Below are 27,238 nucleotides of genomic sequence, written 5' to 3'. Positions count from 1 at the left end.
TTACCTCTCCTTCTGTCTTCAGATCACAACAGACCTGAGGCATCGATGTACAGACAGTCACACAGGGACATCGGCCTCAGCTCCCATGGCTGCTGCCATTATTGCTCTGGCCCTGGAGGCAAAGTATGATCCACTTAACTTCATCCCTTCATCCCTTTGTCCCTGTGTCCCTTTCTTACCTTCTAATGCCCTCTTGTCCCCTGGCCTCACTGATCTATAAGGGGAAGCACTTTCTCACAAATACTCCATTGTCAAGTCAGCACACGGAGATGCATTTAAATACTTTGAAAAGCCGACTCTGTTTAAGTCAGTAACCCAAACAACAATTCTGCAGCGGAATACCAAAACTATACATTGACTCTTCATAGACACTCAGCTCCTTGCTTTTAGTTCGAGCAGTACAACACAAGTAATTGTACTTCTGTATGATTGGCTTGTGAATGTAAATGTTAGAGCATATTATCTTAGTATCTTACATTAGAATCCGGTTAGTCCAGAGTTTCAGCACTTAAACAGCCTCTGAGGAGTGATGTTTTCACTTACTGGTTCTTCTTCAAAAGGGTCTGCTAAATAACATGTCATGTAATGCCTTATCTTAACGGGCTGTATAAAGACAGGACTCCTTCTGGTTTGTCCAAAGCAGATTGGTCACAAATATCATTTTATTAGCTGTGCAGATGGTACAATTGAAAAGCCTGAGTCATCAGCTGTTAATTGTTAACCATTATTCTCGATTCAAGGCTAACATCAATGGGAACAGTGTGTTGATGTGATGGGAAACTCTACTTTCTTTGGTGAATCCCTGCCCCTGTTTACCTAAGCTGGGACATATCATTTGATTTTATAATTTGTATTGCAAAGCATGGCCTTCAAAGAGAACTGACCTCCTTTTAAGGCTAATGGAGCATTCACATGCTGTTTGAATGGTCCCATTTCTAGAGTTGGAAAGTCATTCCATGACTATGTTAATGAGCAAAGAAGATATGATCTCTTTTAGTGTTTAAACAAAACGTTTATAGCTGTTTCTGATGATTTTGCCGGTTGGGAATACATTTTTTTCATTCACGCGGCACAAAAACCCTGCGACAAAGCTGAAAACATGATAACTTCTGTGGTTAAAAGGTGTCACAGGGTCCTGAGTTTCAGAGACCAGGGTGTTTGGACTCTGTGCTGATCTACTTTCTATCAGTTTACGGTTGTCCCAATGATGGCACTCTGGTACACAGTGTTTTATCTCATGTTTATACACCTATAAAAATAGTCCATGTCTATAAAACAATAGTCTATTCATGAGATCGTGCATAGACTACTGTATGTTCCTGGTTAGTGCGTGTTCTTAAACAAGTGTTTCAGTGTAAAGGCCACAGATGTATTAATGGTTGTCTTAAGATATTTCTGTTATTTAAAACACAATCCCCTGGATAGTGATGTCATCATTATTGCGGAAAAGGTGTGATGATAATTTAAAACCCAATTCTCCTCATTTCTTGTTGATGTAATGCTTAGAACATGATCGTGCTGTGTGCTACCAATAGACAATTGGGGCTAAAATGCTTTCATGATAAACATTTCTGTCAAATGTGCCAACTTTCAAAGTGTGTACTGTGATATAAGTTAAGAACATTTGAAAAGTAAGACTTATTTTCAAGATTTTTTATTTTCAATTAACTATTTATTTGATTGTCCTTGGTTGATGTTTAGTGTGAGAGACCAGAGATCCCTTCCCCACCCTTTATAAAACGTGTTGATGTGCTTCATTTGTGTTAAATGAATTAATTGGAAGAGTGCAGAGACTCTGAATTGGGCTTTACCTCATCATCACATGTTGAGCGGCTCAGTTAGAAGAGGTCACTTCATTTAACCCAGATGATCCAATCCAAATCCTCCCCAATTGAAAATATTCTCGGTTTCCAGGCAGTGCTGTGAACATAAGCCCGTTTCCTCTGCAAGATTATCACACGGTGCTTCTTGCCTGTCTGCTTTCTTCTTTTCTGCTAGCTCTCGTGTCTTCTCTGTCATGCATGCGATGCCTCCACCTCCATCATGAGTTTTTTGTTTTTTTAAATGCGAACAATTTTCCTTGCCTTCTAACCTCTCATTGGCTTTCGAACATAGATAAACTTGCATGCATCCACATGTGGGCGAAGCGGATGAAAGGGAAACGTTTAGACAAACTCTGTGCGATACCGATCGTATCTGCTTTTATCTGGTGAAGGAAACTCATGATAAACTTGTGGAGGTGCCATTACGCTAGACTTCTTTAAATTTTATATTGCCAGGTCTTTCCCTTCCCTACTTAAAAAAGTGTCCCATGCTCTGTTCTCTGCCATTTTGCCAAGTTTAATATGTTTTAAGTCAGCCCGTGATGTATCCCTTTATGAGCGTCAGTCTAGCACGGCAAGTGGCAACGCTTTTGAAGTTCAGAAACGTTCCTTTCTTTCCTCTTTCCCTTTGTCCATAGTGAAGAAATAGGAAAAGTGAAAATGGAGACAGGGGACTTCAGTGAGGAAATCAGGAGGGATAAACATAGACGAGTAGGGATAAGAATCTAATTTACTGGGAGGTTTTAAGCAACCAACGCAGCTAAAAAGAACATTTGATTTCCTCTACATTTGTCAAATTTAAATATTAATCTAGAGAGGCAGATTTTTGTGTTAAAAAAGCAGACTATAGTTTAGTGGGTAATCTTACAGATGGATCAAGTTAAGACGAAGATGGACCATTGTCATTTTGCGTCTTAATTCTTCTCTTATACATCCCATTTAGCTTTTTCTCTGCAAATTACCCATGTGTGTTTTTCCATAATTACACGTAAAAGAAGCACCAAGTAACCTATATTGGGCACACTGATCTGCTGCTGGTTTCTCCCAGTATGGATGCTACTCCATTAATTAGCATTGGCTTGTTTATGGGAGACTCTGGTGGCCTAGATAACGTTGCCAAAGTTACTTTTAATTAATGACCATAAAACATGTATGGAACCTCAATCACACAGTGGCAGCTAAGCCTATTAATATTGATCCGAATATTAATTATGCTGAATTTCTACGAGTAACTGTGCTATTGTCCTTTTATTAAGTTCACTTGATATTTTTTGCATCAATTAAATCTATGTATCTAGTTGGATTTGATTATAAATTCAGGCCATGAGTTAATTTTGAACGTGTTACAGACTTTGTTATGTCTTAATTACTGTTGACATCAGAAAGCAGTTTGTCTTAAATATAACCTGGATAACTCCAAAAGTTCATTTGATTAGTTTAATTAAAATCCAAGAATGATTTGACAGCTAATGTGTAAAAAAACAACAACCTTGCACCCATTGACTCTAAAAACTAGTTTTATGTAGTGCAGATTGTGGAGGTCTGGGATGGGAGGGAGTGACCTGATGGGAGGGAAAAGAGCATCTGGTCGGCATATGAGATGGAAGGGAATCCCAGGAAACTTGGTGACCCACTTCTTACTGGTTTTTCCTTTTTAATGTAGCATTTGGACATCAAAGCAGTCGAGGCACATGGCTGCCATCTCGTAATGGATCTCACGTGAGATCTGAGAGACTAGTGACGGATGAATGGGCATCTATGCGCTCCATCTATGCCTCTCTGTAATTTTCTCTCTCAGTAATCTTCCACCTACTGTTTATTACTATGTTTTATTTACCTTGTTATACATTTAAGCTGTTTTACCCCTCCATGCGCTGCATTTTTAACCTCTTTCACCTTTTATCCTACTCTTTTAATGTTCCTCCTTCATCTATCCATCCTCCTTCTTGCTCATGTCTGAATTTACATCATAAGGAAGATTTTGTGCCTAATGACTTACTACATTTTTTTTTCATAATGTCTGCATTTAAATCCTCAGTCTTGCTTTAAATGTGATTTATGTATAAATGTATGTGTGCTTAAGTAAACGCGCAGAAAAAGCATTTCTTAATGCGACTTTGTTCTTGCTCACTTATGCTTTCCTAATGTAATTGTGTGTGTTTTTTTCCACCGTAGTGCCCGTCTCTCATGGAGAGATGTTCAGCACATCATTGTAAAGACCTCTAGAGCTGGACATCTAAGCGCCCCTGACTGGAAGACAAATGCTGCTGGTTATAATGGTACACACACACACACACACACACACACACACACACACACACACACACACACACACACACACACACACACACACACACACACACACACACACACACACACACACACACACACACACACACACACACACACACACACACACACACACACACACACACACACACACACACACACACACTCAGTTTATCTTTAGATCTATCTACACTGCACAAAAATATAAATGCAACACTTGTGTTTTTTTTCCCATTTTTCAAGAGATGAACTCAAAGATCTAAAACATTTTCTATATACACAATATAACCATTTCTCTCAAATGTTCACAAATCTGAAAGTGTGTGTGTGTGTGGTGACCGTAGAGTTGGCAGTCTGTTCAGCTGTGACTTCTCTTTGTTTCCCACAGTAAGCCACCTGTACGGCTTCGGCCTGATGGACGCTGAGGCTATGGTGATGGAGGCGGAGCGATGGACGCACGTTCCCAGTCAGCACGTCTGTGTGGAGACCGCAGACCGACAAATAAGGTAAAACAAACAAACGCAGACATGTCCTGACTTAGCCTGCCAATAACAAGTATTGATTTTAAAGTGTGCGCGTTCCTCTTAAAACCCAGAGAACCATCAGTCTGCTTTAGCATTTTCAACATTTCTGAAAAGATATGGACAAGCAGACATTACACCAAAATGTCATTGTTAAATCTTGATTTGCAGGTTCTTCCACACTAAAACTCACTTGGCTAAAGGGGGAAGGGGGTTCCTCGAACCAATAATTCTGGGAATCATCCGCTGTACTTCAATAATGGATGGCTATCCAACAAATCATGCTTAATTTGTTTAGCACCTTTTTTATGCAAGTGTAATATAACACAAAGTGTTATACACAATAATACAACGCCCATTATCATATTTACTTTTTATGTGTTATATATTTTTATTTTTAATATAGCACTAAACAATAACAACATTCAATAAAAACAGAATCATGACCTACATAAAGGCTATTCCTTAATGTACAGAGAGAAAACACCAGAGGCAGAATAAGACGGATACAAATATACACCATAGTAGTAGAACCTTTATTTAGCCAGGAAACATACATATATACACCAAGTTAGTATGAACCAAGAAGCAAAACAGACTTAACACCTACATACATTGACAGATAAAAAGAATAAAGCTCAGTTAAAAACTAAAGGCTCCAATGCAATGAAAAAATAAAAGGTAAATTAATAAGGTTTAATTGAAGGTAAGACTAAAAAGGTCAAATACAATAAATTATTAGACAGATAAATAAATAACGCTCAAATATAAGACAAACAAAGGTCAAATACAATACAAAGTAAGACAGATAAATACATTAATCTCAATTAAGAGCAAGGTTAAAAAGCTGGGGCTTTAGTTTACTTTAAAAACGATCATCATTCTCTGCTGCTTCAGTCATTCTTTAGTCGGAACAGATCGGCAGAAATGACAAAAGAGCTTTCCTTTTCCTCATCTTTGTGTTTTATGCACCGCCATGTGTTTGGGATTGCAGTTGTGAAAGTTGTACCTTGATAGGGGCCAAGCATTAGTTCTGGCAGGGTGATTCTCACATAAGACCTTTAACACACACACACACACACACACACACACACACACACACACACACACACACACACACACACACACACACACACACACACACACACACACACACACACACACACACACACACACACACACACACACACACACACACACACACACACACACACACACACACACACACACACACACACACACACACACACACACACACACACACACACACACACACACACACACACACACACACACACACACACAGCTTGTTATTCTTGATGCAGCTGGAAGCCGGAGCTCTGTTCTGTGTTAGGCTGGCTGAACTTGGGCCCTGAACTGGTTAGCTTTCAGTCTCAGGCTCGGTGTCTAGCGACTGCAGCATTATCAGTGTCATTCTGTCTGTTCTGCTCCAGTGAACAAGTCAGTCCTCATGAGGCTTATGTAAAGTCCGGCTTGTGCTCACACCTCAGTACTTGTGTAATTTCTGTTGGCTCATGGAGAGATTATGTCGTTGCATGAAATAAATAAGACCAATACCGTCTTTTTAGCTTTCTTTTTCCATGTGCAGAGAATTTATGAGCAGTCTTAGGGTTGTGTGACATGGTCACTAACACATTTGGCCAGTAGCTTAAGCCTTGTTCATAAACAGTATCACCCCCGGCAAAATTAAATGGCAGGCCTGCAAAGAAGTAGAAGTAGGCAATCACCTGGACATGGATTGATTTAGTTTACAAAGGCAAAGGTTATGAAAGTGCAGTGTGCAGCACAGTACCAAACCACCCCAAAAGTCTGAAATCACTTTATTTCACAAGTTTATGTGTAAACATCTGTGTGCTCACTTGGATCACGAACATCGAACATCTTTTCATAGATGTGGTTTGTTACACGGTCGATATGCAACTCTTTTTCTCTGTTGGTTCATCTGCACGTGTGTGTAGTTTTTTTCTGTGCCCCTAACTCGCTATACAAGTGCAGCCCTCACCTCACTGCTGCGTTCTCACACACCCTCTGGCTGGCCCCTCGGACTGCGTTCGGTAATGTCTGTCTGCAATCGCTCGCCTCAATCCACTTGGAAAACTGGCTGATCTGAGTGCAGGCTGCTGTTACTCAGCTGTGCATCTGCTCCGCTCGCTCCCATGCGTACGGTTTATTTATCTGTGTTGTGTTATGGAGAAGCCAGAACTGTGATATCAGTCCGATACTCCCCAGCTATTACTGCTGTCCGCCTTCCAAACCATCATCGAGCACTTACGATGGACAATCTGTGTTTTCTCTCGGCTATTCATTCCATCATGTCTGCTGGATCTCAAGCAATTTTCTTGCGTATTTCTCTGTTTTCAGTTGTTTTAATGTTAAATGTTTCTATTGACTATTTGTCCCTGAAGAATTATGAAAGTGATGACAGATGGAGTCAAAGGACAGATGAAGAAATTGTTATAGGTTGTGAAAATAACTTCTGGTCATTGGAAAAAACAATTTGTATTAATAACAATCTGCTTTTAATAACAATACACCAATTTGACCTATTCAATACTAATTTGGTGATTTTATTGAAACAGACGAGTTTGTCTCATCCATCTTAGCAGTTTAAAATTAATACTTTTTAAATACACTCCTCAATGGAAGCCAGTTTTGGCCTTTCACAAACAAATTGATATTTAGCTTTAATAAATATTCGATAGACTGCACAGACAATAAACACATCGCTTTCTCATAATTTCAGACCTGGTATTTATCACTGTAGTTGAACTCCCTCTGGGTATTGGTAACATTTGGTCTGAATCGCAAAAGAGAAAACTTAGTTTTTGAATACACCCTTGTATTGCTCTTTGTCTCAGTTAATCCTTAAGCCAAGTTTGAGTAATATGTTGATCCCAGAAAGAAACGTAATGTTCATTGCAACAGCTTATGGCGGTCTTAACCAGCCGATAATTGTCCTGTGGTAATTTTCCCTTTTTTTAATGATAAACATCTGTACTGTATCAGGCCCTAAACATGTCATCACTTTCATTGTAACCCTGACAACAGGGTATATAATGAAACCGTTTCCAATACAGGATCAAACGGCCCAAGTCACTGGCAATAATTTCAACACTCTACCATACAAAAAATAATTATAGTAATTTGTTTTATATGCAATTTTGCTAGCAAGTGTAATTCACCAGCTCTGTTCAAGTTTCCAGCGAACAGACCCTGCATTAAATGCAGTGCTTCTGTGAGGTATTATGTTGTCATGGCTCTGCTATAATAAAAAAAAAAAACTGGACCTGTCCATGTTTTCACTGTTTGTCATTGTGCCGCTGTTATATTAGATCATACCACAGAAGTTATTCAAGGGTCATCAGCTGTTTGGGTTGGCTGTCTGGTGATTTCTTTCTGCCGCTAAACTGTGCATAGCAGACAGAACAGATAATGTTCTTGGTCTCTCTTATCATGCTCATGCTTCTTGGTTTTTTTGGCCGGTTGAAATGGAAAACCTTAATATCCTCTTGGTTTTGTGAGGGAGGCTGAATCAAAGTACACCTGATTGCTTTTAGGGAATCCTCAGTGTATTCAAACGTGATACTGAGTGTTGTTTCAGCCACTAGCAGAATTCTTGGTGAGGCTTGACTGAATGTGTCAGAGTTGGGATGCAGCCACCGTCCCAACCTCTCTCCCTGGTAGAGAAAACGGACGTTACGGCTGAGGGAACGCGGAGTTAACTTCAGCAGCTAAACCCTGGGACTCGAGAACCATTCACCATTTTCTTACATTTCACAGACCAAACAATCACCAATAAATGAACCTGCAAATAAATCGACGTGAAAATAATTTTTCAAATTGTTTTTCAAAAAATTACTTACTTAAAAGGAAAAAATATTTCATTTTGAAAGATTAATATATCCTGAATTGTAATCAGAGTTCTCCCGAGTATCTTATGTGATTTGTCCCTGATGATTTTAGCTAAAAATGAAATGTACTAGTGATTCTCACTGTCCATAGATTTCCCCAGCCTTTGTCAATGGAGCTGATTTTGGTGTGTCATTCTTGTTTTCATCAGTGGACATATCAATACAATTGATTTCAGACTACATTGATCACATGTTTAACATTCAATTCTCCCAGAAATACCAAACTGTGGATATTTCAGTTTTTTTCTCCCCATGTCTTATGTTTGGTCCCATCTCTTCCTGCAGAACTATCCGACCAGAGCATGTTGTTCGGTCAGTGTACAAGGCAACCGGATGCAATGACAACCCCAACCATCATGTGATCTACCTGGAGCACGTGGTCGTCCGTATTACAATCACACACCCTCGCCGTGGGGACCTGTCAATCAATCTGACCTCACCCTCAGGGACCAAATCTCAGCTGCTCGCCAACAGGTAAAGAAACGCATAGTGAGATTTTCTCTGCACTGTAATACCACATAAACAGGCAAGACAATGCACCAGAAAAATGATCATCTTATGTCCATGTGTTATATTTAAAAAGAATAACCAGTGTTTGGGTATATTTAAAAAAAAAAAAAAAAAGAAGTAAGGGGAGAAAAGATGATTTGCTTTGAGTTCAAATTAGTCAAGGTGCTTTTTAAATTTAAAATACTTACAGAAGCTAAATTAGATGTGTTTTATTGTATTTAAATACATAAGCATTATTGTATTAAAATGTGGAATAGCTATCTGTGCTGAAAGAGTGAAAATGTTGTAACTTTTAGGCAATTTGATTCTAAGTGTATGTCTGGCTGTACATTACCTTGGGCTTATTCGCCTCAAATAAACCACAGTCATGTAATGTTTGCCCATGGCTCATTAGACACTGTTGGTTGAGTGGTTGAGATTGTTTGTTCAAGTATTTGTGGTACTTAAGCTGTTTCCCCATCTGATATCTTTTGTGTGATTTTGTGTGTGTGTGTGTTTGCCTGCATGTGTTTTGATGTGCAGGTTGTTTGATCACTCCATGGAGGGTTTTAAGAACTGGGAGTTTATGACCACCCACTGCTGGGGGGAGAAGGCGGCCGGCGACTGGGTCCTAGAGATCTACGATTCACCTTCTCAACTCCGCAGCCAGAAAGTGCCTGGTATGACATCGGTGCTCTTTTCTTTGTCATAAAATATAATTTTTTTTTATATGATTGAATTGAAAGACATAGTGTAAATAGTGTAGGAGAAGCACGAGCACACATGTTTCTCTGGAGGCAGTGAACTTAACGGCTCAAATGACCCACCAATAACAGCATAATAAAGTCTCAAATGGAGAGTAACAAGCTGTTACGTGGGTCACCATCCTCCCATGTCACTTCTGCGTAGTTCTCTCGTGTATTATAAACTGTTTAATATAATGTAATCTACTTGGGGTAGCTGAAAATATAAAGGAAATTAGAAAAAGGTTAAAGATGGCTGACCTGCTGTCCCCAAATTGACATAACGGAACGGAAACTAGATGATCGCAAGATCAGTTGTTGTTGTTTTTTTAAAACAACTCTCTGTATTAAATATTCACATCAAATATCAAATTCAGCTGCTTGATGGACTAAAGTGGATCTGTGTCCGAGACTCTTACAAAGATTCTGTTTCCTCAGGCAAGCTGAAGGAGTGGTCCCTGGTGCTGTACGGCACATCTGTGCACCCGTACTCTCTGCGCAGCGACAAGACCCGCTCCGCAGAGATGGTGGGGCCCACCGAGGAGGAGCTCACAGAGGAGTACATCGGTACGTGATAAATCTGTACACAGACAGTGGCGCCACAGTAGCAGCATCACAAAGTAACATGAGTCTATGGAAGCTGTGTTTTTAATGTCCGGTCACAATGATGGCAGGTTATACTGCCACAGAAAGGAATAAGGGTATTTAAAAATGTGCAATATAATGTAATCAATAATTCTGTTAAGATAATATGGACCAAGATTTATTAGACTGTAAAACCTTACATTCATGGTCTTTTTACGCTGTTGGTAACGTGTATTTTCCTGCAGGCCCCTGTGACTCTGAATGCAACGAGAACGGCTGTGAAGGTCCTGGACCCCATAACTGCATCAACTGCCTCCACTACTTCCTCAAGTTCAAGAACAACACCAGGTCAGTAATATCAACTTGATATCAATTAAGACATTATGACTGTATATTGCTGCCATGCCGAAAATGGATCTGTATCACGTTACAACATGAACGTTTATTGTAATAAAAACACCTTTTTTTATGACATAAAAACTTAAAAAACTCCACATTAAAACAAGAAACAACAAAAAAATGTTGATGTTATTTTGTAGTATTTTCTTTAAATGGTTTCAAGATACAACATAACCATTTTATATTCGTGTAACATCAAACACCTCAAGTGTTACCAGGTTAAATTGACTATCCATCGTATGGTAAGGTTGTGTACTCGCGTATATAAAGTGTGAATTAAGTGAAGGAGTGAATCAATGCACTTAATGTACATATGTACATATGTAGTTTATGGATAGCAACATTTAAGTGTTATTCCTACATTTGGACTCCCTCATGTTTATAGACAGTCTATAGATCCTCAAAGAATACATTAAAATATAAAAGCTATTTCTCTGTGGACTTCACCAGATCCAATTGTCCTCTATTAAATTAAAAAGGGAACCTGAGCTACGATGCTTCAGATAGAAGAAACATCTGGCTCATACGGTTATTAAACATATTCTTGTTGTTCTCTTGATTGTTTTAAAGAATGTGGAGTTCAGAGACAGGCACATGAAGAAAGGGATCAATATTAGCCGAGGGTCTCAGTCAGAAAGTGAAAGAGTCTTTGCATACCAAATCCAACTGGATTTAATCAGCTAAAAGCTGTTTTTCAGTTTGTTCATGCTTTTGGGTAACAACATGAACTGATTAATCATCTTAATTTCAAATGAAACTTTGCATGTTTTTCTATGTAACAAAATTCATAAGTCTTCTTGACATGTTGATACAAAATAAACATACTCGGGTAATTATGTGGATATACAGTAGATGGTTCTATGAAGAGTAGGAAACGCAACAAGCAAGCAACCTTTCTGATGCTGTTGAACAGCAAGGTGGCAAATGCTCAAATTTGTAAAACATAAAGCAGAGAAACAATGTGTAAACAGTTGGGTCCTGTGCTGCTTTTTAAGAGTTTCCACAGTAGGAGCCAACATGTCAAAGGCACCAAGTCAATGCCCGGTACCATTTTTCTTTTATGTGTCACAACTACATGACCTTATGCCATGTGTTAGTTGTAGCTTTTGTTCTGAAGTTTAGAAAGTCACAAAATAAAACCTCTTTGAAGAACTCCCTTGCTCAGGATAATTTAGACGTCCCCTTTGCCACCATAAAGGACACTGCTTGCCCCTGTTGTTTGTTGAGCTTAATGTGAAAAAGGTTAAGAAAACAGCGCAGGTGGCGACCTGATTATTTGACCTTTTCAGTCTGATAACTGCGGTTTCCTTTCAGTCATGTTACAATCAGTATCTCCCATCCCCCTTTTTAACAGTTGTGTAAGTGTCTGTGTGTGGGACCTTGAATGTCTTTGTATGTGTGTGTGTAGGTGTGCCCTTAGGATCCCATTAGGATCAAAGTCTGTTGTAATTGCCTTTGTCGGCGGGTCTCTGCACTAATAAAAGGACAACAGATGCAGGTGCAGGAGAATGTGTGAGCTGAGGCGCTGCCTTATCATTAGCACACTTTAGAGGTGTGCTGCCCTTTTCTGCCACCACAGGGAGCAATTGATGAATAAAGATTGGGGGAGTGGTGGGAGGAAGGAGGAGGGATGGTGGTGGTGTTTAATGTTAATTACATCCCTACATGTGTTTGAAGGTCTAGACTCACTCAAAGTTGTGTGGCTCCTTGAAACTATGTAGGTTGGACCTTTCTGTATTTGTACATGCAGGTGTTTTTTAAAATTTAAAACGTAACACATTCCGTGTAAATGAAGTTATGACGTGTAGACTTCTTAGCAGGAAAGCATACTGAGGACTGTCTTTAGGCGCATGTATTGGAATATATATTTAAGTATCAATTCATTTCAATGTATTGATCACTGCTTTATTGGCATGAAATCTAACAAACACTTTTAATTTCACCTTCACCAAAAGTGACTTACAAACCTGGTGTTTCCCTGACTGCTTGTGTTTCTTGCCCTATAGAAAAGAAACGGCTACATTCAAATATCTTGGCAATAAATACAAAAATAATGAATGTTGAAAAACAAAACGTGAAATGTTCTGTTTAAATGTCTTTTACCACAATGTCCTGTCTGTACGGTTTCAAGGTCTCAACCACTTCCATCTGCTGACAGTGTGCTCAGGAACATTCAGTTTAAAGTTGTTCTCACATTTAGTGGTGTCCTTGGTGTAGGCGGTGCATTAAAGTGTTTTTACAATCTTTATTAGTTAAATAGTCATTTCAGCACAGCAGAGAAACGGTACTGAAGCTGGACAAACGCATGGCAGTTTATACGTGCACATGCGGCTTATTCGTTTCACACATGCAGTGTGTGTTTCTTGGCAGAAAAGTCTGCAGTATGTGAACAAGGCTTAAGGTGTGTGTGTGTGTGTGTGTGTGTGTGTGTGTGTGTGTGTGTGTGTGTGTGTGTGTGTGTGTGTGTGTGTGTGTGTGTGTGTGTGTGTGTGTGTGTGTGTGTGTGTGTGTGTGTGTGTGTGTGTGTGTGTGTGTGTGTGTGTGTGTGTGTGTGTGTGTGTGTGTGTGTGTGTGTGTGTGTGTGTGTGTGTGTGTGTGTGTGTGTGTGTGTGTGTGTGTGTGTGTGTGTGTGTGTGTGTGTGTGTGTGTGTGTGGGATTCTGGAGTCTTTTTCACCTTAGAAGGGAGCCTCAGGCTGAAATGAGGGGGTGACGGAGGGCTGTGAAGTTATCCAGCAGATGTTACACCTGTTCGCCATATAGCACCGGCACGCACTTTGTCCCTCTACTTCTGCTTGTCCTAACTCATTATGTGCTATTGGGACATTAAAAAGTAGTTGTGGTTTACAGTGCGTGAAAAAAATAACTATGCTTCAGTGCTATAAAATGATATTTCACTTAAACGTATATTTATCATCGCACAGAATACACAATGCTCATAATACCCTTACTCAAGGGGCTCATGTTTTTTGTCTGATATAATGTTTTGCATTTTGTGCCTGCTAACATAAAACTGAGCTGCGTGATAGCGAGTGTTAATCTTGGAACATTGAGTATGATTTGGTTTTTATTATGTTGCACAGCATAAACTGAATATATTTATAAGAAATACATAATATATAATTTGTGTTCCTCTTTTGCCTCTTTTCACGCTTTCTTTCACCTCGTGCTCATCATTTTCTGTCCCTCCAATCCCCCTCTCCAGGATGTGTGTGTCAGAGTGCCCCAGTGGCTTTTTCCGTGATGACAGGAAGCGCTGCAAGAAGTGCTCCTCGTTGTGTGAGACCTGCGTTGGTAGCCGTAGCGACCAGTGCACCACATGCAGGACTGGTTTCCACCTCAACGAGGGCTTCAACACATGTGTCGCCAGCTGCGGTGACGGCTTCTACCTCGACCTTGGTAAGTTCCCTGCTGGCCCAACTGGCTCCACAATGTACACACCTTCTCAACTAGTTAATGCACACCTGATGGCACATCATGCAGCCCAAAAGATATTCCCAAAACTCCTCAGTCATCTTTCCTTGTTCCCATTTGGGGATTTAATAAGCCGTCTTCTTTTCTCACTGCATCTGTTTTCTTGTAGTTCATAAACAAACATGTAGACTTAACAAAACGTAATAGTTCTGGAGATGCTGCAACAAAATGCCTCCTCCAACCAAAAATCAGGCTCAGCCCATGATCACTCAAAGCATCAATTACATTACATTACATTGCATTTAGCTGACGCTTTTATCCAAAGCGACTTACAATAAGTACATTCGACCAGGAAGACACAACCTTGAGGAAAACAGAATCATATAAGTACATCAGGTTTTATAGAGCCAATCATTTCAAGTGCTACTCAACTGGCTTTAGATAAGCCAGTCCTTTATTAGTATATAAGTGCTCTGTTAGCAGTTCTTTGTTAGTCATTCTATCGCTCGAAGTGGAGTCGAAAGAGATGAGTTTTCAGTCTGCGCCGGAAGGTGTGTAAGCTATCTGCTGTCCTGATGTCAATGGGGAGCGCATTCCACCATCAATGATTTGTTTTTGCTGCCAATGAATACAATTCTCAAGTAGTTGTGAAGTTCATAATTAATTAGAATAACAACGTACTCTAACTGTAGTCCTGTAACTGGCACTGCTGTAAACAAACTGGACTTATAGAAACATCTGTGAGCTTGACGTTATGTCTAGCCAGTTGTTTATTATCATGCACTTGCTGAACCAAACGGGACTGAAAAGTTTCTGCTTGTAGATTTATTCAAAAGTGGAATAAGTCAGGATAAAACCTTTTTATCCATAGTGAAATGTTCACGAGAAGTCAGCTTGTTTTCGGGTTTATAATAAACAGTAGTGCAGTAGGGGTTTACATTCAGTGTCTACTGCTGGTATATACTTACTGGTTTGTCTTATGTTGAAGACGTAGGCCAGCCTGGCCGAGAGTAAAGCAGAAATGAGAGACTGAAACTATGTATATCTTATAATTATGTATGTTGGTTGGCAGCCAAAACGGTGTAAGTCCTGGCAGCGTACAGTCTCTGGCAGCAGATCTGATGTGATCCAGTCCAAGTTCAATCAAAACATTTCAACGGGCCAAGATGTAGTGAATATTTTTTCTTTTGAAATGTTTTCACTGCGGAGCACCGCGTTGTGTTAAAGGAGTTTATGTTCTCTTTGTTAGTCCGACAGCAAGCCGAGGTGAATTCCTGCCTTTTGTCAACGCATGGACACTTCCATGTAATGATTTGATTACAGGTCAAAATACTCTTATTAAGGATATGCCAGACTAATGAATGAAAATGTAATGTAAGCAATATGTTGTGTGTGGTATCAACAGAATGAAAATTATTGTATTGTAAGTATTGTGTTAAAAGTCCATTTTAAATCACTAACAGTCCCACTGCCATAGCTGGAGTTTTTAGATTTGCTTGTGTTGTTTAACCAACTGTCTTAAATCCAAAGATATTCAACCTTCGGCCCTGAAGCTAAACTGTTTTGAATTTCTATAAAGACTGAAAATTGTTGACGCATTTTAGTTTAATCTTTTTTTATTAACTTTAATAATAAACTCATCGTTTCAGCTATTTTCTTTACCTCCAGTTCTCTTGAAAGCTAAAGCGAAATTGCCTTTTTCTTTTCACATCAATCTGTCTGTGACCTGTCCAAATGCTTCCTCCTCCCTTTAATGCTTTTCAGATTCCTGAATATCCACTTAGTTCTGATCATAAGACTTCCCAAACAAAACCAAAAGGATGTCATGCAATGCTTTTTGGAAATCTAGAAATCAGTCTTGATTAATAGTACAGTCTACTCAATAGCTTCCCTAGGAATAATAAATCACCTTATACACAATTCTTATTTAGAAATCTTCATCAGTATCCATGTGTACTGTGTCAAAGCGTTTCATTGCCATGAGTCTGCCTTTTGAAATATTCATCTATATTCCTCTCCTCCCTCACCAACACTACAATGTACTTTTCATCCCTGCAGCTCGAGCCTTTTGACATTTCCTTTCCTTCACCGTTGTCTTCTTCCACCGCTCCCTTTGTTAATCTCAAATGCAGCCAGACTTCTGGTTCCTATTACTCACTGTTTATGATGGTCTCTTTCAGATTCCAACATTTGCAGAAGATGTCCAGAGAACTGTAAGAAGTGCACTTCCTTCAATATCTGCACAGAATGTAAACCTGGGATGAGGTGAGTTAAAGACCGCTGAGCACCTCCCAAGTCACACTAAAAAGAGTTTATAGAGTTGATCGTTTGAGTGTCTTGACAGAAAGTGATTTAAGTCTGGCTGTGTCTGCTGCTACCTAACTTTGGATTATACACCTTAGAAACGCCATACTAACGGTATGGTTAGAAATGCTGCAATCACATTAAAATCAACGGTATGGTTAGAAATGCTGCAATCACATTAAAATCAAGTTTCAGAAATAATGTTTCTGTGTCCATGTGTCTGTGGTGTGCTGTCCAGGAAAAAGCCTTTCAAATGAAATCTAACTGAGAGCCAGTTGCTACAAGACCTGCTGGTATTAATCATATGAAGACAGTCAGTCTTCTGTCACACGAGCACAAATAGCCCAGGTTTTGACTTCTGGTATTAATTTGGCTTCACTGGCTCAGTTAATGAAAAACAACAAAATAAGGTACCATAGCTATGCGGATGACACACACATTTACATAACCATTTCACCAGGAGACGATGTTCCAATTCAAACACTGAGGTTTTTGGAGCCAAGGCAGAACGTATAAAAGTTAGCGCTGAGCTTCAGTCTGCAATGTTCAAACCAACAGATAAAGCCAGAAATCTAGGTGTAGTCATGGACTCTGACCTGAGTTTCAACAGTCACATTAAAACAGTTACTAAATCAGCCTACTATCACCTAAAGAATATATCTAGGATTAAAAGACTAATGTCACAGCAGGATTTGGAAAAACTTGTCCATGCTTTTATCTTCAGTAGACTGGACTACTGTAATGGTGTCTTTGCAGGTCTCACTAAATAATGTATTAGAAAGCTGCAGCTGATTCAGAACGCCGCTGCTCGAGTCCTCACTAACACTAAGAGAGTGGATCACATCACTCCTGTTCTGAAGTCTTTACACTGGCTTCCTGTGTGTCAAAGAATAGATTTCAAAATACTGCTGCTGGTTTATAAAGCACTGAATGGTTTAGGCCCAAAATACATTTCTGCCCTCCTGCTAAATGATGAACCATCCAGATCTCTCAGGTCATCAGGGACTGGTCAGCTTTCTGTCCCCAGAGTCAGAACTAAACATGGTAAAGCAGCGTTCAGTTATTATGCTCCAAACATCTGGAACAAACTCCCAGAAACCTGCAGGTCCGCTGCAACTCTGACTACTTTTAAATCCAGGCTGAAGACTTTTCTTTTTGTCGCTGCTTTTAATTGAAACTGAGCTGTTGTGTTCATCAGTAAAGTGGAACTTCTGTGTGAACTATTCATATCTTAAACTGCACTGTCACTTTTTATTCATGTACTTTTTATTCATGTATTTTTTCTTTTAATGTTTCTTTTATTATCTTTTACTGATTTTAAATGCCTTGTCTGAATGTCTTTCATTTTTGTAAAGCACCTTGAATTGCCTTGTGTTGAAAGGTGCTATATAAATAGCCTTACCTTGCCTTAGATATCAGTGTTGTGGTTTCAGGATAAAAACCTTTTGTGTTCATCCTCTCTAACGCAGCAGGAAGACAGTGTTGCTAATTTGAGCACATCTGCCCTGTGGTTTAGGGTCGCAGAATGAACCGGTGACACAGGGCTTCCCAAATGCGTCCCACTTGGGACCTTGTGTTGGGTAAACAGAGTTTCACCCTGTGACCGAGGCCTTTTTAAAAGCCTGCATATACTCGTATCATGCGGAGACCCACAAGAAGTGGAGCTGTTTTAAGTTGTGGTCCTCACTCTGAAGAACCTCTGATATACTGTAAGCATTTCAGTTACCCAGACATGTTGCAGTTCATTTTATGTTCTCTTCTGCAGCAGCCTCTCCAAAACCGCACCACTACACTTGACCTGACAAAGAATAGGGCGTTTCAAAGTGCTGGAATTCCTGATAGGTCATGAAGGAAACACTTGTGAAGCGCTTAAAACATATTGCGGTTTTGAACTCGGCTTTCAGTGTTCAGGGTAGCCAGAGGTGGAGGTGGGGACACTTGTAAGCCATAATTTCCTCTTAATGCCAGTGAGACCACAGAAAGACACACACACACACACACACACACACACACACACACACACACACACACACACACACACACACACACACACACACACACACACACACACACACACACACACACACACACACACACACACACACACACACACACACACACCACACACACACACACACACACACACACACACACACACACACACACACACACACACACACACACACACACACACACACACACAGTCTCCCATTCATGGTCAGTTAGGAGCCGAAGAGAGGAACAGACGAGATTGTTTCTGGGAAACGTTAGCTAACACAGACCAGCTGTTTTTCAGTTTAGTGCGTCAAGCTCACCAACCTGTCCTCAATGTGACTTCAGAGAGCCGACTAAATATCCTCCAAATCTACTTCCTAACTGACCTCTACATCTGATCAAATATATTTCTATATGTATGTTAATCTCTGTATATACTATTCATAACAACAAATTCCCTTTTTAAAGACAATTGAGTCTTGCAGAAGTTATAAACCTGCTAAAAGGACCAAGGCCAGCTGCTGTGAACGCCCACGTGTATTTAATGTTGCTGAAAGTCTTTTTCTTCTTCCTAAATACTTGCCCAGAAAGAGAATGGCTCTGTATCTGCTGGCTTTTAACAGGCAAACTTTGACTGTTTTAAAACTGGTGGGGAAACTTTAAAGTGTTTTCACAAATGTTTACTTTTTTGAAACTCACCTGCCGCCTGTATGGAATGTATGTTGCTTATTAATGATACATTTATAACTTTTACTTACTACATTTAGGATTTTAATGTCAATTTGTTTTTATTTCTCTCTTAAGCCTTCAAGGAAACAAGTGTCAGATGACCTGTGACCCGGGGACTTATTACAACGGCCACAGGAGGACTTGTGAGCCCTGTCATCGGGCATGTGCCACCTGCGCAGGTAGGAAGTCATACAATTTATATTTATCATTTAGGTCAGCGGGCTCTTTTGTTGTTTAGCAGACATGATGAATACTTGAAACAAGATTTCTGAAGTGGTTCTCTGTGTTTTCCAGGCACAGGTATAGAGGCGTGCAGTAAGTGTGCCGAGGGCTACTTACTGGAGGACTGGCGGTGTGTGTTGACGTGCAGCACTGGGTACTACCTGTCAGAGCAGACCTCAGACAGCGGGCAGCTGCAGAGGTCCTGTAAGAAGTAAGTCAGCACACCTGCCAACACCTCAGTGACCCTGCAGATGGGTCAGCAAAGATAGACAAGGACATCAGTGCAAATAACTTCTTTTAGCATTATATTTTCTCTCTACAGTGCCAGGAACATATTTTCATGCAGAGGTTGCTTTAGATATGTGCTCATATTTATAATTACTGATAAAAGTAGAACATTTTCTGAAGTGAAGTCCAACACCTGTGAGGAAATAATAAAACGGCAGGATAAACGGTATGATCCGTATCATTGAGACTATTTCACCCCATAATGAGCTCATCTATCTGCACAATATTAGTGATGCTTCATGTTTCAGATATTTTTCTATCCTGTCATCTGTTTGTCCTCAGTCGGCACATTTCAAAACATTCTCTGCATATGGCATTTGTACTTAATCCCCTTAACATTAAGTTGATATTAACACATGGTTGCATGTTCATCTGAGGAACTGGATTCTCATTGTTTGAATGATTAATTGATGTTATTAAAACAAGCTGAGCTGCCCCTTGATTTCATCTTAAAGCTGTGAGTCATGTTGCGTCACCCCTCACCGTGCTAACCTGCTCATATTCCTGTGTGATGACGGCTTTGCCTCCTATCCCACCCACAGTCCACCTCCTCCACACAGGCAGACATCTTGTCGGCTTTGCTTATCTTTCCTTGAGTGAACTTGCCTCCCTGTTTTCTCTCTCCCACCTCAACCTATTTATTGCATACTTGACCTTTTACATTGCTTAATTTGCTGTTAGTTCCCTCCTGCTTAAATCGTTTTGATAAAAACCCATTTTCACGCTTAATAGGATAGCTTTTTGTTGCCTTAATTGACCCTTTGCTTCTAAAGGATTATTTGCTTTCAGTCCTTTGTAGAAGCTACCCACCAACACACACTGAACTACCGTTTATAAATGAAAAGCTTAGATGAATAAAGCAGATGGTGTTGAGTTTTGTGCAGAGGTCATGTTAAAGTAAATCCAACATAGCATTTAATTTGGATTTTCTATATGCGTGTTGATCCGCTCTTTTGTAGGTTGACTATTTATCCACTTCCAAGTTATGATGTACACCAGGACAAACATGATATGTTTAATTGTTTCGTTTTTTGGGCATTTATTGGAAAGAAGCAGATTAGACATGTGAAAGCTCTGCAGGGACAAAAGGAATGACATTAGACAACTATAGGCAAAAACTAGTGAAAGATAGTCGATTATTCTTAAAAAACAGTTCTCATTTCAAAGAGGATATGCGAGTACAGCATAGTGCTGCATAGACTTTGACATACAGTAACTCATTCTTCATACAACCATGGACAGGTGTGACCATAGCTGCTACGAGTGCCTGGGGCCCGGGGAGAGGAACTGCAGCAGCTGTGTCAGTGGATACAATCTGGAGGCAGGAGCCTGTGTGGTCAGCACCATCTGCAAAGATGGTGAGTTGTCAGCTTTCTTAGCTACAACATGACCTCAAAGTGTTTCTTTATACCTGTTGCATTGCCTCTCACAGGCAGTGCATTTTCACAATACATTACTATGGTCTGGAGATAACATGTAAGGTCTTGTAGCAGTTAGATTATTGAATGGACAGAGACAGAGAATGTTCGAAGAAGTACACACATTTTGGTCTGAACAATCCTAATCAAAGAGCCAAAGTTTTACATCTGAAATCTCCCCAAGACAAATTTGCATCTCCAGATTCAATTAAGTAATGACCCAAAGGGTATGTAAATGAAAGCAGAAGGTATAATTATTGAGCAACTGCGAAGCATTCACCTTTTTTACATTTATTTGAGCATCGCACTAACTCCTTGCATCAAACTGTTTCGAGGCAAAGGGTGGACTGATCTTGCTTTGCTCTTTAACTTAATGTCTTTTGCAAATATACTAATGTAACATCTCTCTGGGAAGACACACTCACATTCTTGTTGTTTTATTGCAACACAAACTAACACTCTTCCCGTTATTTACTGATAAAGTCAGACTGCATAGGCTGACACATTTCTTGAGGCATTTACTTTCTCCTTCTTTATTTCACTCAACTATTTCTTTCCCTTCTTTCAGTTCCGAATAATGCATGTTTGGCTTACAGATCTTTAAGCCTAAATCTTCCTGCTTCTCACTAACTGGCTGAGGTGATGGTCTAATTATAAGGCTTCTACTACAGTGTGCGACTTGCTGCTCTAGTCATGACCTTTAACTTCAAATGAACCCATGGCCAGAAAGCTCTGAGGAGGAAAATGTGTGACCTTTCTGTTAATGATGAGTACTTAAAGTGCACACCCAGTCTGTTTCCGACCTTTCTAAACCAAAGCGGTATGTTTCAGTGCTGCTAATAAATGAAATAATTGACTTTAAGCATTTAAAGACTGGTGGTCCACTTTAAGATTTCTTTATTACACAAGTTGTGAAAATCTTCAATTTGCTAATCTTGTGACGTTTGTTTTTTTTCTCTCTTTTTCTCTGTTCTCCCAAATCCCAAATTTGATCATGTTTACCTCTCTCTCGACGTGGATACAATCACCCCGCTGGACAACAATACTTTTCCACCTCGATGAACATCACCTGTGATTGGATGAACAAACTCTTCCTGTCACCTGACCAATCATACGGCTCTGCCTGCCATTCAACCATTTCTAATGGTTCTCCCCTGTGTGTTTTTTTTGTGTGTTTCCACATGCATTTGTATATGTGTGTGCATGTTTTCCCTCTACCTCCTTCTTATCTCTTCTTCCTGGTCTGGGGAAAGCAAATGAAGAATCTTGGGCGGAAGGTAGTTTCTGTGTGCTCGTTAAAAAGAACAATCTCTGCCAGAGGAAAGTGCTGCAGCAGCTGTGCTGCAGAACGTGTTCGCAGAAGGGCTGACGGGACGTACTCACTGGGCGTAAAGGGAGTGCAGTGGGGGCAAAGGGGGCACCCCTCCTTGTCAAACCCCCCTGCCCACTCATTCACAGTCACATAATTTATAAGAGAATCTGTGCCTCTTAAAGGGACTGCATCGGAGGTGCGATGGCAGGACTACAACAAACCTACCTTTTTCTGTACTGGGACACACACACACGTGGTCAGGGTGTAAAATGACTGGGACTTATTTCAAGAACAAACGAGCAAATGAAAACAAAAGTGAAAACAAACAAAATAATAAAAGTGTCGGTATTTTGTGACCAAAGCATCGATGCCAAAATAATTGAACCTTCTATTTTTTGCCAGTGTAGGAAGCATAGCTTAAAACAGGAGCCACTTAGTGTCTGAATACATCTGTGTGCAGTTTTTTTGGCTCTTTTTTTCCTCCTATCTTTCCCGTGTTAACGGTAAACAGATGGGAAGTGAATATACAGTAGGAAAGGCTCTGGTTTTTCTGCCTGTAAATATATGTCAAAGAAAAAAAAAAGAAGCTAACTCGGTAATGTGAAAATAATGTCTGTCTGGGCTGACTTTGGCTGTGTAGGAGTGGGAAGACAAACACACACAGACAGATGAATATGTAGCTCACACATACTCTAATAAACATGAACTCGGACACCACTTGAAATTCGATGCAACAATGTCTCGTTAACCAAAATCACCACCTCATTTTGTTTATTTAAAATCATCAAACTGCCCTTGAAAAGTGTGTGTGTTTGTCTTTATTGGTGTGCGTTAGTGAATGCCATTAATTCTTAATGTAAGCCCAGACAGCATTGATTCATTCCAGAGGTACTACAAGACGAGTCGATAGTCATTCCTTCCGGAGTTTTCTGCAGGGAAGGAAACGCTGCAGTGAGTTATAATGAATTTGTGGTACGAGGGATGCACAGATGCCTATTTTTCACTCATGATGCAGATCCTGGATTCTTACATTTGCCCAAAACTGAGTATTGATGCCATCCATTACTGTGACAGAACAATTTGAAGCTCCATCATTACTTTGTTGTCACTGGATATAATAATTAAAATATAACTCGTATTTGTTACAGGGAACTGCAATTGTTTTATATGTCTGTTTGATTTCCCAGATGCCATATGTAACCCCCATAAAAGGGAATTTTGTCCAATAGTAATATTTGATCTGTATATCGGTGCATCCCTACATGTTACTGTTCTCAAATAAAATAGAGTTTTAGAAGTTTCTACTATTCGTCATTCCATATAATGGCAATTCATATCAACGAGTTTTGCTCTACACTTTCAACAAAGAAGGTCAATAAACGGCACAGGAAATATTCTGTCGTTACCATGTTTCATGTGCAGGTAAGGTCTCTGACACACAGACTGAGGTGCAAACCAGAGCTGTGACCGTTTTGCTGTGTTATTTTAGAAATTGGATTTTGCGAAATGTTCAATATGGAAACACATTTGGCTTCAGTCAACCCACGAGAAATCTGAAAATAAACATTGAGTAAATCATTTTGTTTGTATTTACATTTTAACCGAAAGTGTACTGACTGCATCGTGTGCCTGAAATGTTGAATCATATTGAGCTAAAACTGTAGATGTGCTGAGGTCGGCAGACTGTCTGTTTCCCTTCTGTCTGTCTCCGGACCTTACCTGGTGAAACTCAAAGGTTATTCTGGTGGTGCTGGTTTCTAATAAAGAGCCGCAATTATAATGTTTAAGATTCTTATTCTATTTCTGTGGGTTTTCATACCCGCAGCTTGAGCATTTACAGTATTAGATGAATTGTTGTACTGTCAACTGGTTATGGTTCTTGATGATTTGTAATAAAGATTGATGACTCCCCTGTTTGGTTAACAAAAACTTATTCCTGGTCATTGTTTAAGATGACTTGAATTGACTTTAGATTGTGTGGTAGTAGAGGCACACACACACGCCCCTCGTATAAAAGCTGTTCTTATTGTGTACCTGTGACATATCTGTGACAATGCATTATTAATGTTACTCAAAGTCCTAGTTTTGAAAATCATTTTTTTTTTACTTAAGTATTCTTATTAAAATGTTTAATCTGTTCATGTTTTTATTTTTATTTTTCATTGATTATGTTTCAGAGTTTTAATCTGTTTAAATCATCCTTAAGTATTTTTGTTCAACCTCTCCCTTCCCGTTTTATTTTATTTTACAAATGACCATGAATGGTAATATCATTATTGAAATTAGCAGTAGCAGGTGCTGCTGCTTCATTATAGGTGCAGCACTTAGATTTGCTAACCCTTTTCTGCATTATCTTTTCTTTCAATACTGCAGCTTTTAATATCGTACAAATCATATTTTGAAGAAAGAACTCCAAGGCCAAAATCAGCCTTGTTTGAGGAAATGGATAACAACTTCCCAGAGTAATTGCAGTTTAACCCAAAATACATTTGTCAATGCTAGTCTTGATACACTTACAGTATATAGGATATTCCAATACAACTGTGACCAGTATCTAGATTGATAGACACATTTTCAATGACGGAGTTTGTGTGGTAAACCCTAAATTATTGTTCTAATTTATTTGATTAATCCCTCACAATTCTCTGGGATTCCTACCAGTCATGTTTTTTCCCCTGTCCTTATTCTTTTTTTCTCATTTGTTAATTACGAAGTCACTTCTTGTCATGGCTTGAGTTTTCACCAGAGCTCATTTGGAGTCTCCTGGCATTTGAATCATGTGGGCAGCCATGAGAAATCTTAGTTCATCCTGCTGTAACTCCTGCGCCGCGCGGGCTGTACTGTGGCTCCATGTTCATCAGTATGTCTGTTTTGTCCCATCCCAAAAGGAATTATTAGGTAATAATCCTGACATTCCCCTTGACCAAGGCATTGGGTTACTGAATAGTTGGCATAACTGAAATACTGAGGACAAATGACCTCTGGGGGATTAATCATGTCCAACTTAACTTGGGCCAAGTAGAAAGAATCCTTCCCTGTGGTAATAAATACTGTCAGATTCATGATGTAGTTAATATTCTCTTGACCACCTGGTGAATGTAATATATCTGCTCTCACAGCGAGGTATCAGATTCAGAAGGTGGAAGGGCCATGGAATTGGGATGCAGGGCCAGATGTGGTGGATGTCCGTGTGATGTCTGCCAGCAGATTGTTCTCGTCTGACAGAGTAGTCAATGTCCTCCCAAAGTCAGCCCAGTCCACAACAGAGGGAAAGTTTTACTCCCCTGAGTGACAGGCTCTCTTTCTTCCCTACCATTCTTTTTCTGTTTGGCGGTGGGAGTCCAACGTGTCTGCTTTTGCTGAGTAGAGTTGTGCAGCTTTCCGTCCCTAGAGTTTGGCTCCCCTGGTTGTTTGTGTGCGTGAGTGAGGGGGAGACAAACAGAAAGACAGGGAGAAAATGTGTGTGTGAGGGAGAGTGACGGTGTTTATTCGGGGGCCGTTTGAATGGTTTCTGCAGAGCTCTACTGAATGGGAAGCCACCGCCTGTTGTGTTTGTACACAAAGAAGCTCTTTTGTTTTAAAAGGAACAATTGAGCTTTTCACAGAAAGCCAGAGAGCACAGACAACCTCGCTGCTGCCGTGAAGGATGCTCACACACACACACACACACACACACACACACACACACACACACACACACACACACACACACACACACACACACACACACACACACACACACACACACACACACACACACACACACACACACACACACACACACACACACACACACACACACACACACACACACAGAGAGAAAACCACACAGCTCTTTCCTTATGCCTGTGTCACCTTTGTCTAATACAAAGGTGGGATTTGGGACAATGTTTACTTCTCTTTTGTTTTGGTTCTTTTCAGTGTTGCCAAGTGTAAAGCTCAAGGTTGCGTTTTGGTTTGTAACTTTTTGCTCAATTCTTTAGCAACTTTAGACACAATAGCATACAAACTTTCCATACTGTTTACGACAGCATATCAGCCTATGTGTTACCTGGGGGGTTGTGATCGATGTTTGTGTATTCATGAGGCTGGGAAAAAAGATGATTTGGTCGAGAGGGTTTATTTATAATGTATGTGTCTGATAAGTATGCTTTTACTTCTGCGTACTGCACAATGACGATGAAATATCTGTATAGAGTGATAGTGCTTTTGATAAATGTCAGTGACTCAACAATTGCTACGCCAGGTGTTGAGATTTCTGGCCCTCATAGCTCCGTTATGCAACAAAAACGTTCCGACTTCTCCAAACCTACAAACGTTTTCTACATCCTCTACAGTGGAGGCTGTGGCCAGTGGGCTACAGGCCCATTTCATTCTTGAATAATACAAAAGCAAATTATAATTTTTGTATCTCTATGATATGATAAATTATCTTTTATATCTCCACAGGGATGGCTTAAATGTATGTTCACCTGAACCTCATGTCTTCAGTATTAAGAAAACATCTGATGCCCACACAGGGTTGAACCCATGCAGGAGCTTTCTGCTTTAAGGCAGCAGAATAACAAACTTAAAGCCACAATGTATATGTATATATATATATATATATAAACATATTTGTGTAACTGCATTCTGAAAATCCCTCATAATTTACATTTGAATTGGTTTGGGAATATTTACCTTCGCTCACAAGGATCAGATCTACATCATATCTCTGTTTACTGTAAAAACATTGCACTATTAGAAAGAATTCTTACTGCTTCACGGACATTTTTAA

At 39.8% G+C, this 27,238-nt stretch overlaps 1 protein-coding gene across 5 annotated transcripts in view; it reads left to right on the top strand.

The window, feature by feature from the left end:
- Positions 1 to 27,238, top strand: part of pcsk5b (proprotein convertase subtilisin/kexin type 5b) — an 85,874-nt gene that overhangs the window by 25,824 nt on the left and 32,812 nt on the right. The window contains exons 9-21 of one of the 5 annotated variants that reach the window (XM_071204379.1): positions 23 to 123; positions 3,999 to 4,102; positions 4,501 to 4,618; positions 8,851 to 9,039; positions 9,598 to 9,734; positions 10,236 to 10,364; positions 10,628 to 10,730; positions 13,985 to 14,178; positions 16,374 to 16,458; positions 19,297 to 19,400; positions 19,516 to 19,654; positions 20,974 to 21,089; positions 22,412 to 24,600. In XM_071204379.1, coding sequence (XP_071060480.1) covers positions 23 to 123; positions 3,999 to 4,102; positions 4,501 to 4,618; positions 8,851 to 9,039; positions 9,598 to 9,734; positions 10,236 to 10,364; positions 10,628 to 10,730; positions 13,985 to 14,178; positions 16,374 to 16,458; positions 19,297 to 19,400; positions 19,516 to 19,654; positions 20,974 to 21,089; positions 22,412 to 22,518 — 1,626 coding nt within the window. In that variant the 3' untranslated portion in view covers positions 22,519 to 24,600. Of the gene's footprint in view, positions 1 to 22; positions 124 to 3,998; positions 4,103 to 4,500; positions 4,619 to 8,850; positions 9,040 to 9,597; positions 9,735 to 10,235; positions 10,365 to 10,627; positions 10,731 to 13,984; positions 14,179 to 16,373; positions 16,459 to 19,296; positions 19,401 to 19,515; positions 19,655 to 20,973; positions 21,090 to 22,402; positions 24,601 to 27,238 lie in introns of those variants that run through there. The other 4 variants (XM_034090516.2, XM_034090517.1, XM_071204380.1 and 1 more) reach the window with 4 other exon arrangements.

Source organism: Pseudochaenichthys georgianus, chromosome 9 (assembly GCF_902827115.2).
Source record: "Pseudochaenichthys georgianus chromosome 9, fPseGeo1.2, whole genome shotgun sequence".
Classification (NCBI taxonomy): domain Eukaryota; kingdom Metazoa; phylum Chordata; class Actinopteri; order Perciformes; family Channichthyidae; genus Pseudochaenichthys; species Pseudochaenichthys georgianus.
The sequence above is the reverse complement of the archived record's forward strand: the minus strand, read 5'-3'. Positions and strand labels throughout refer to the sequence as shown.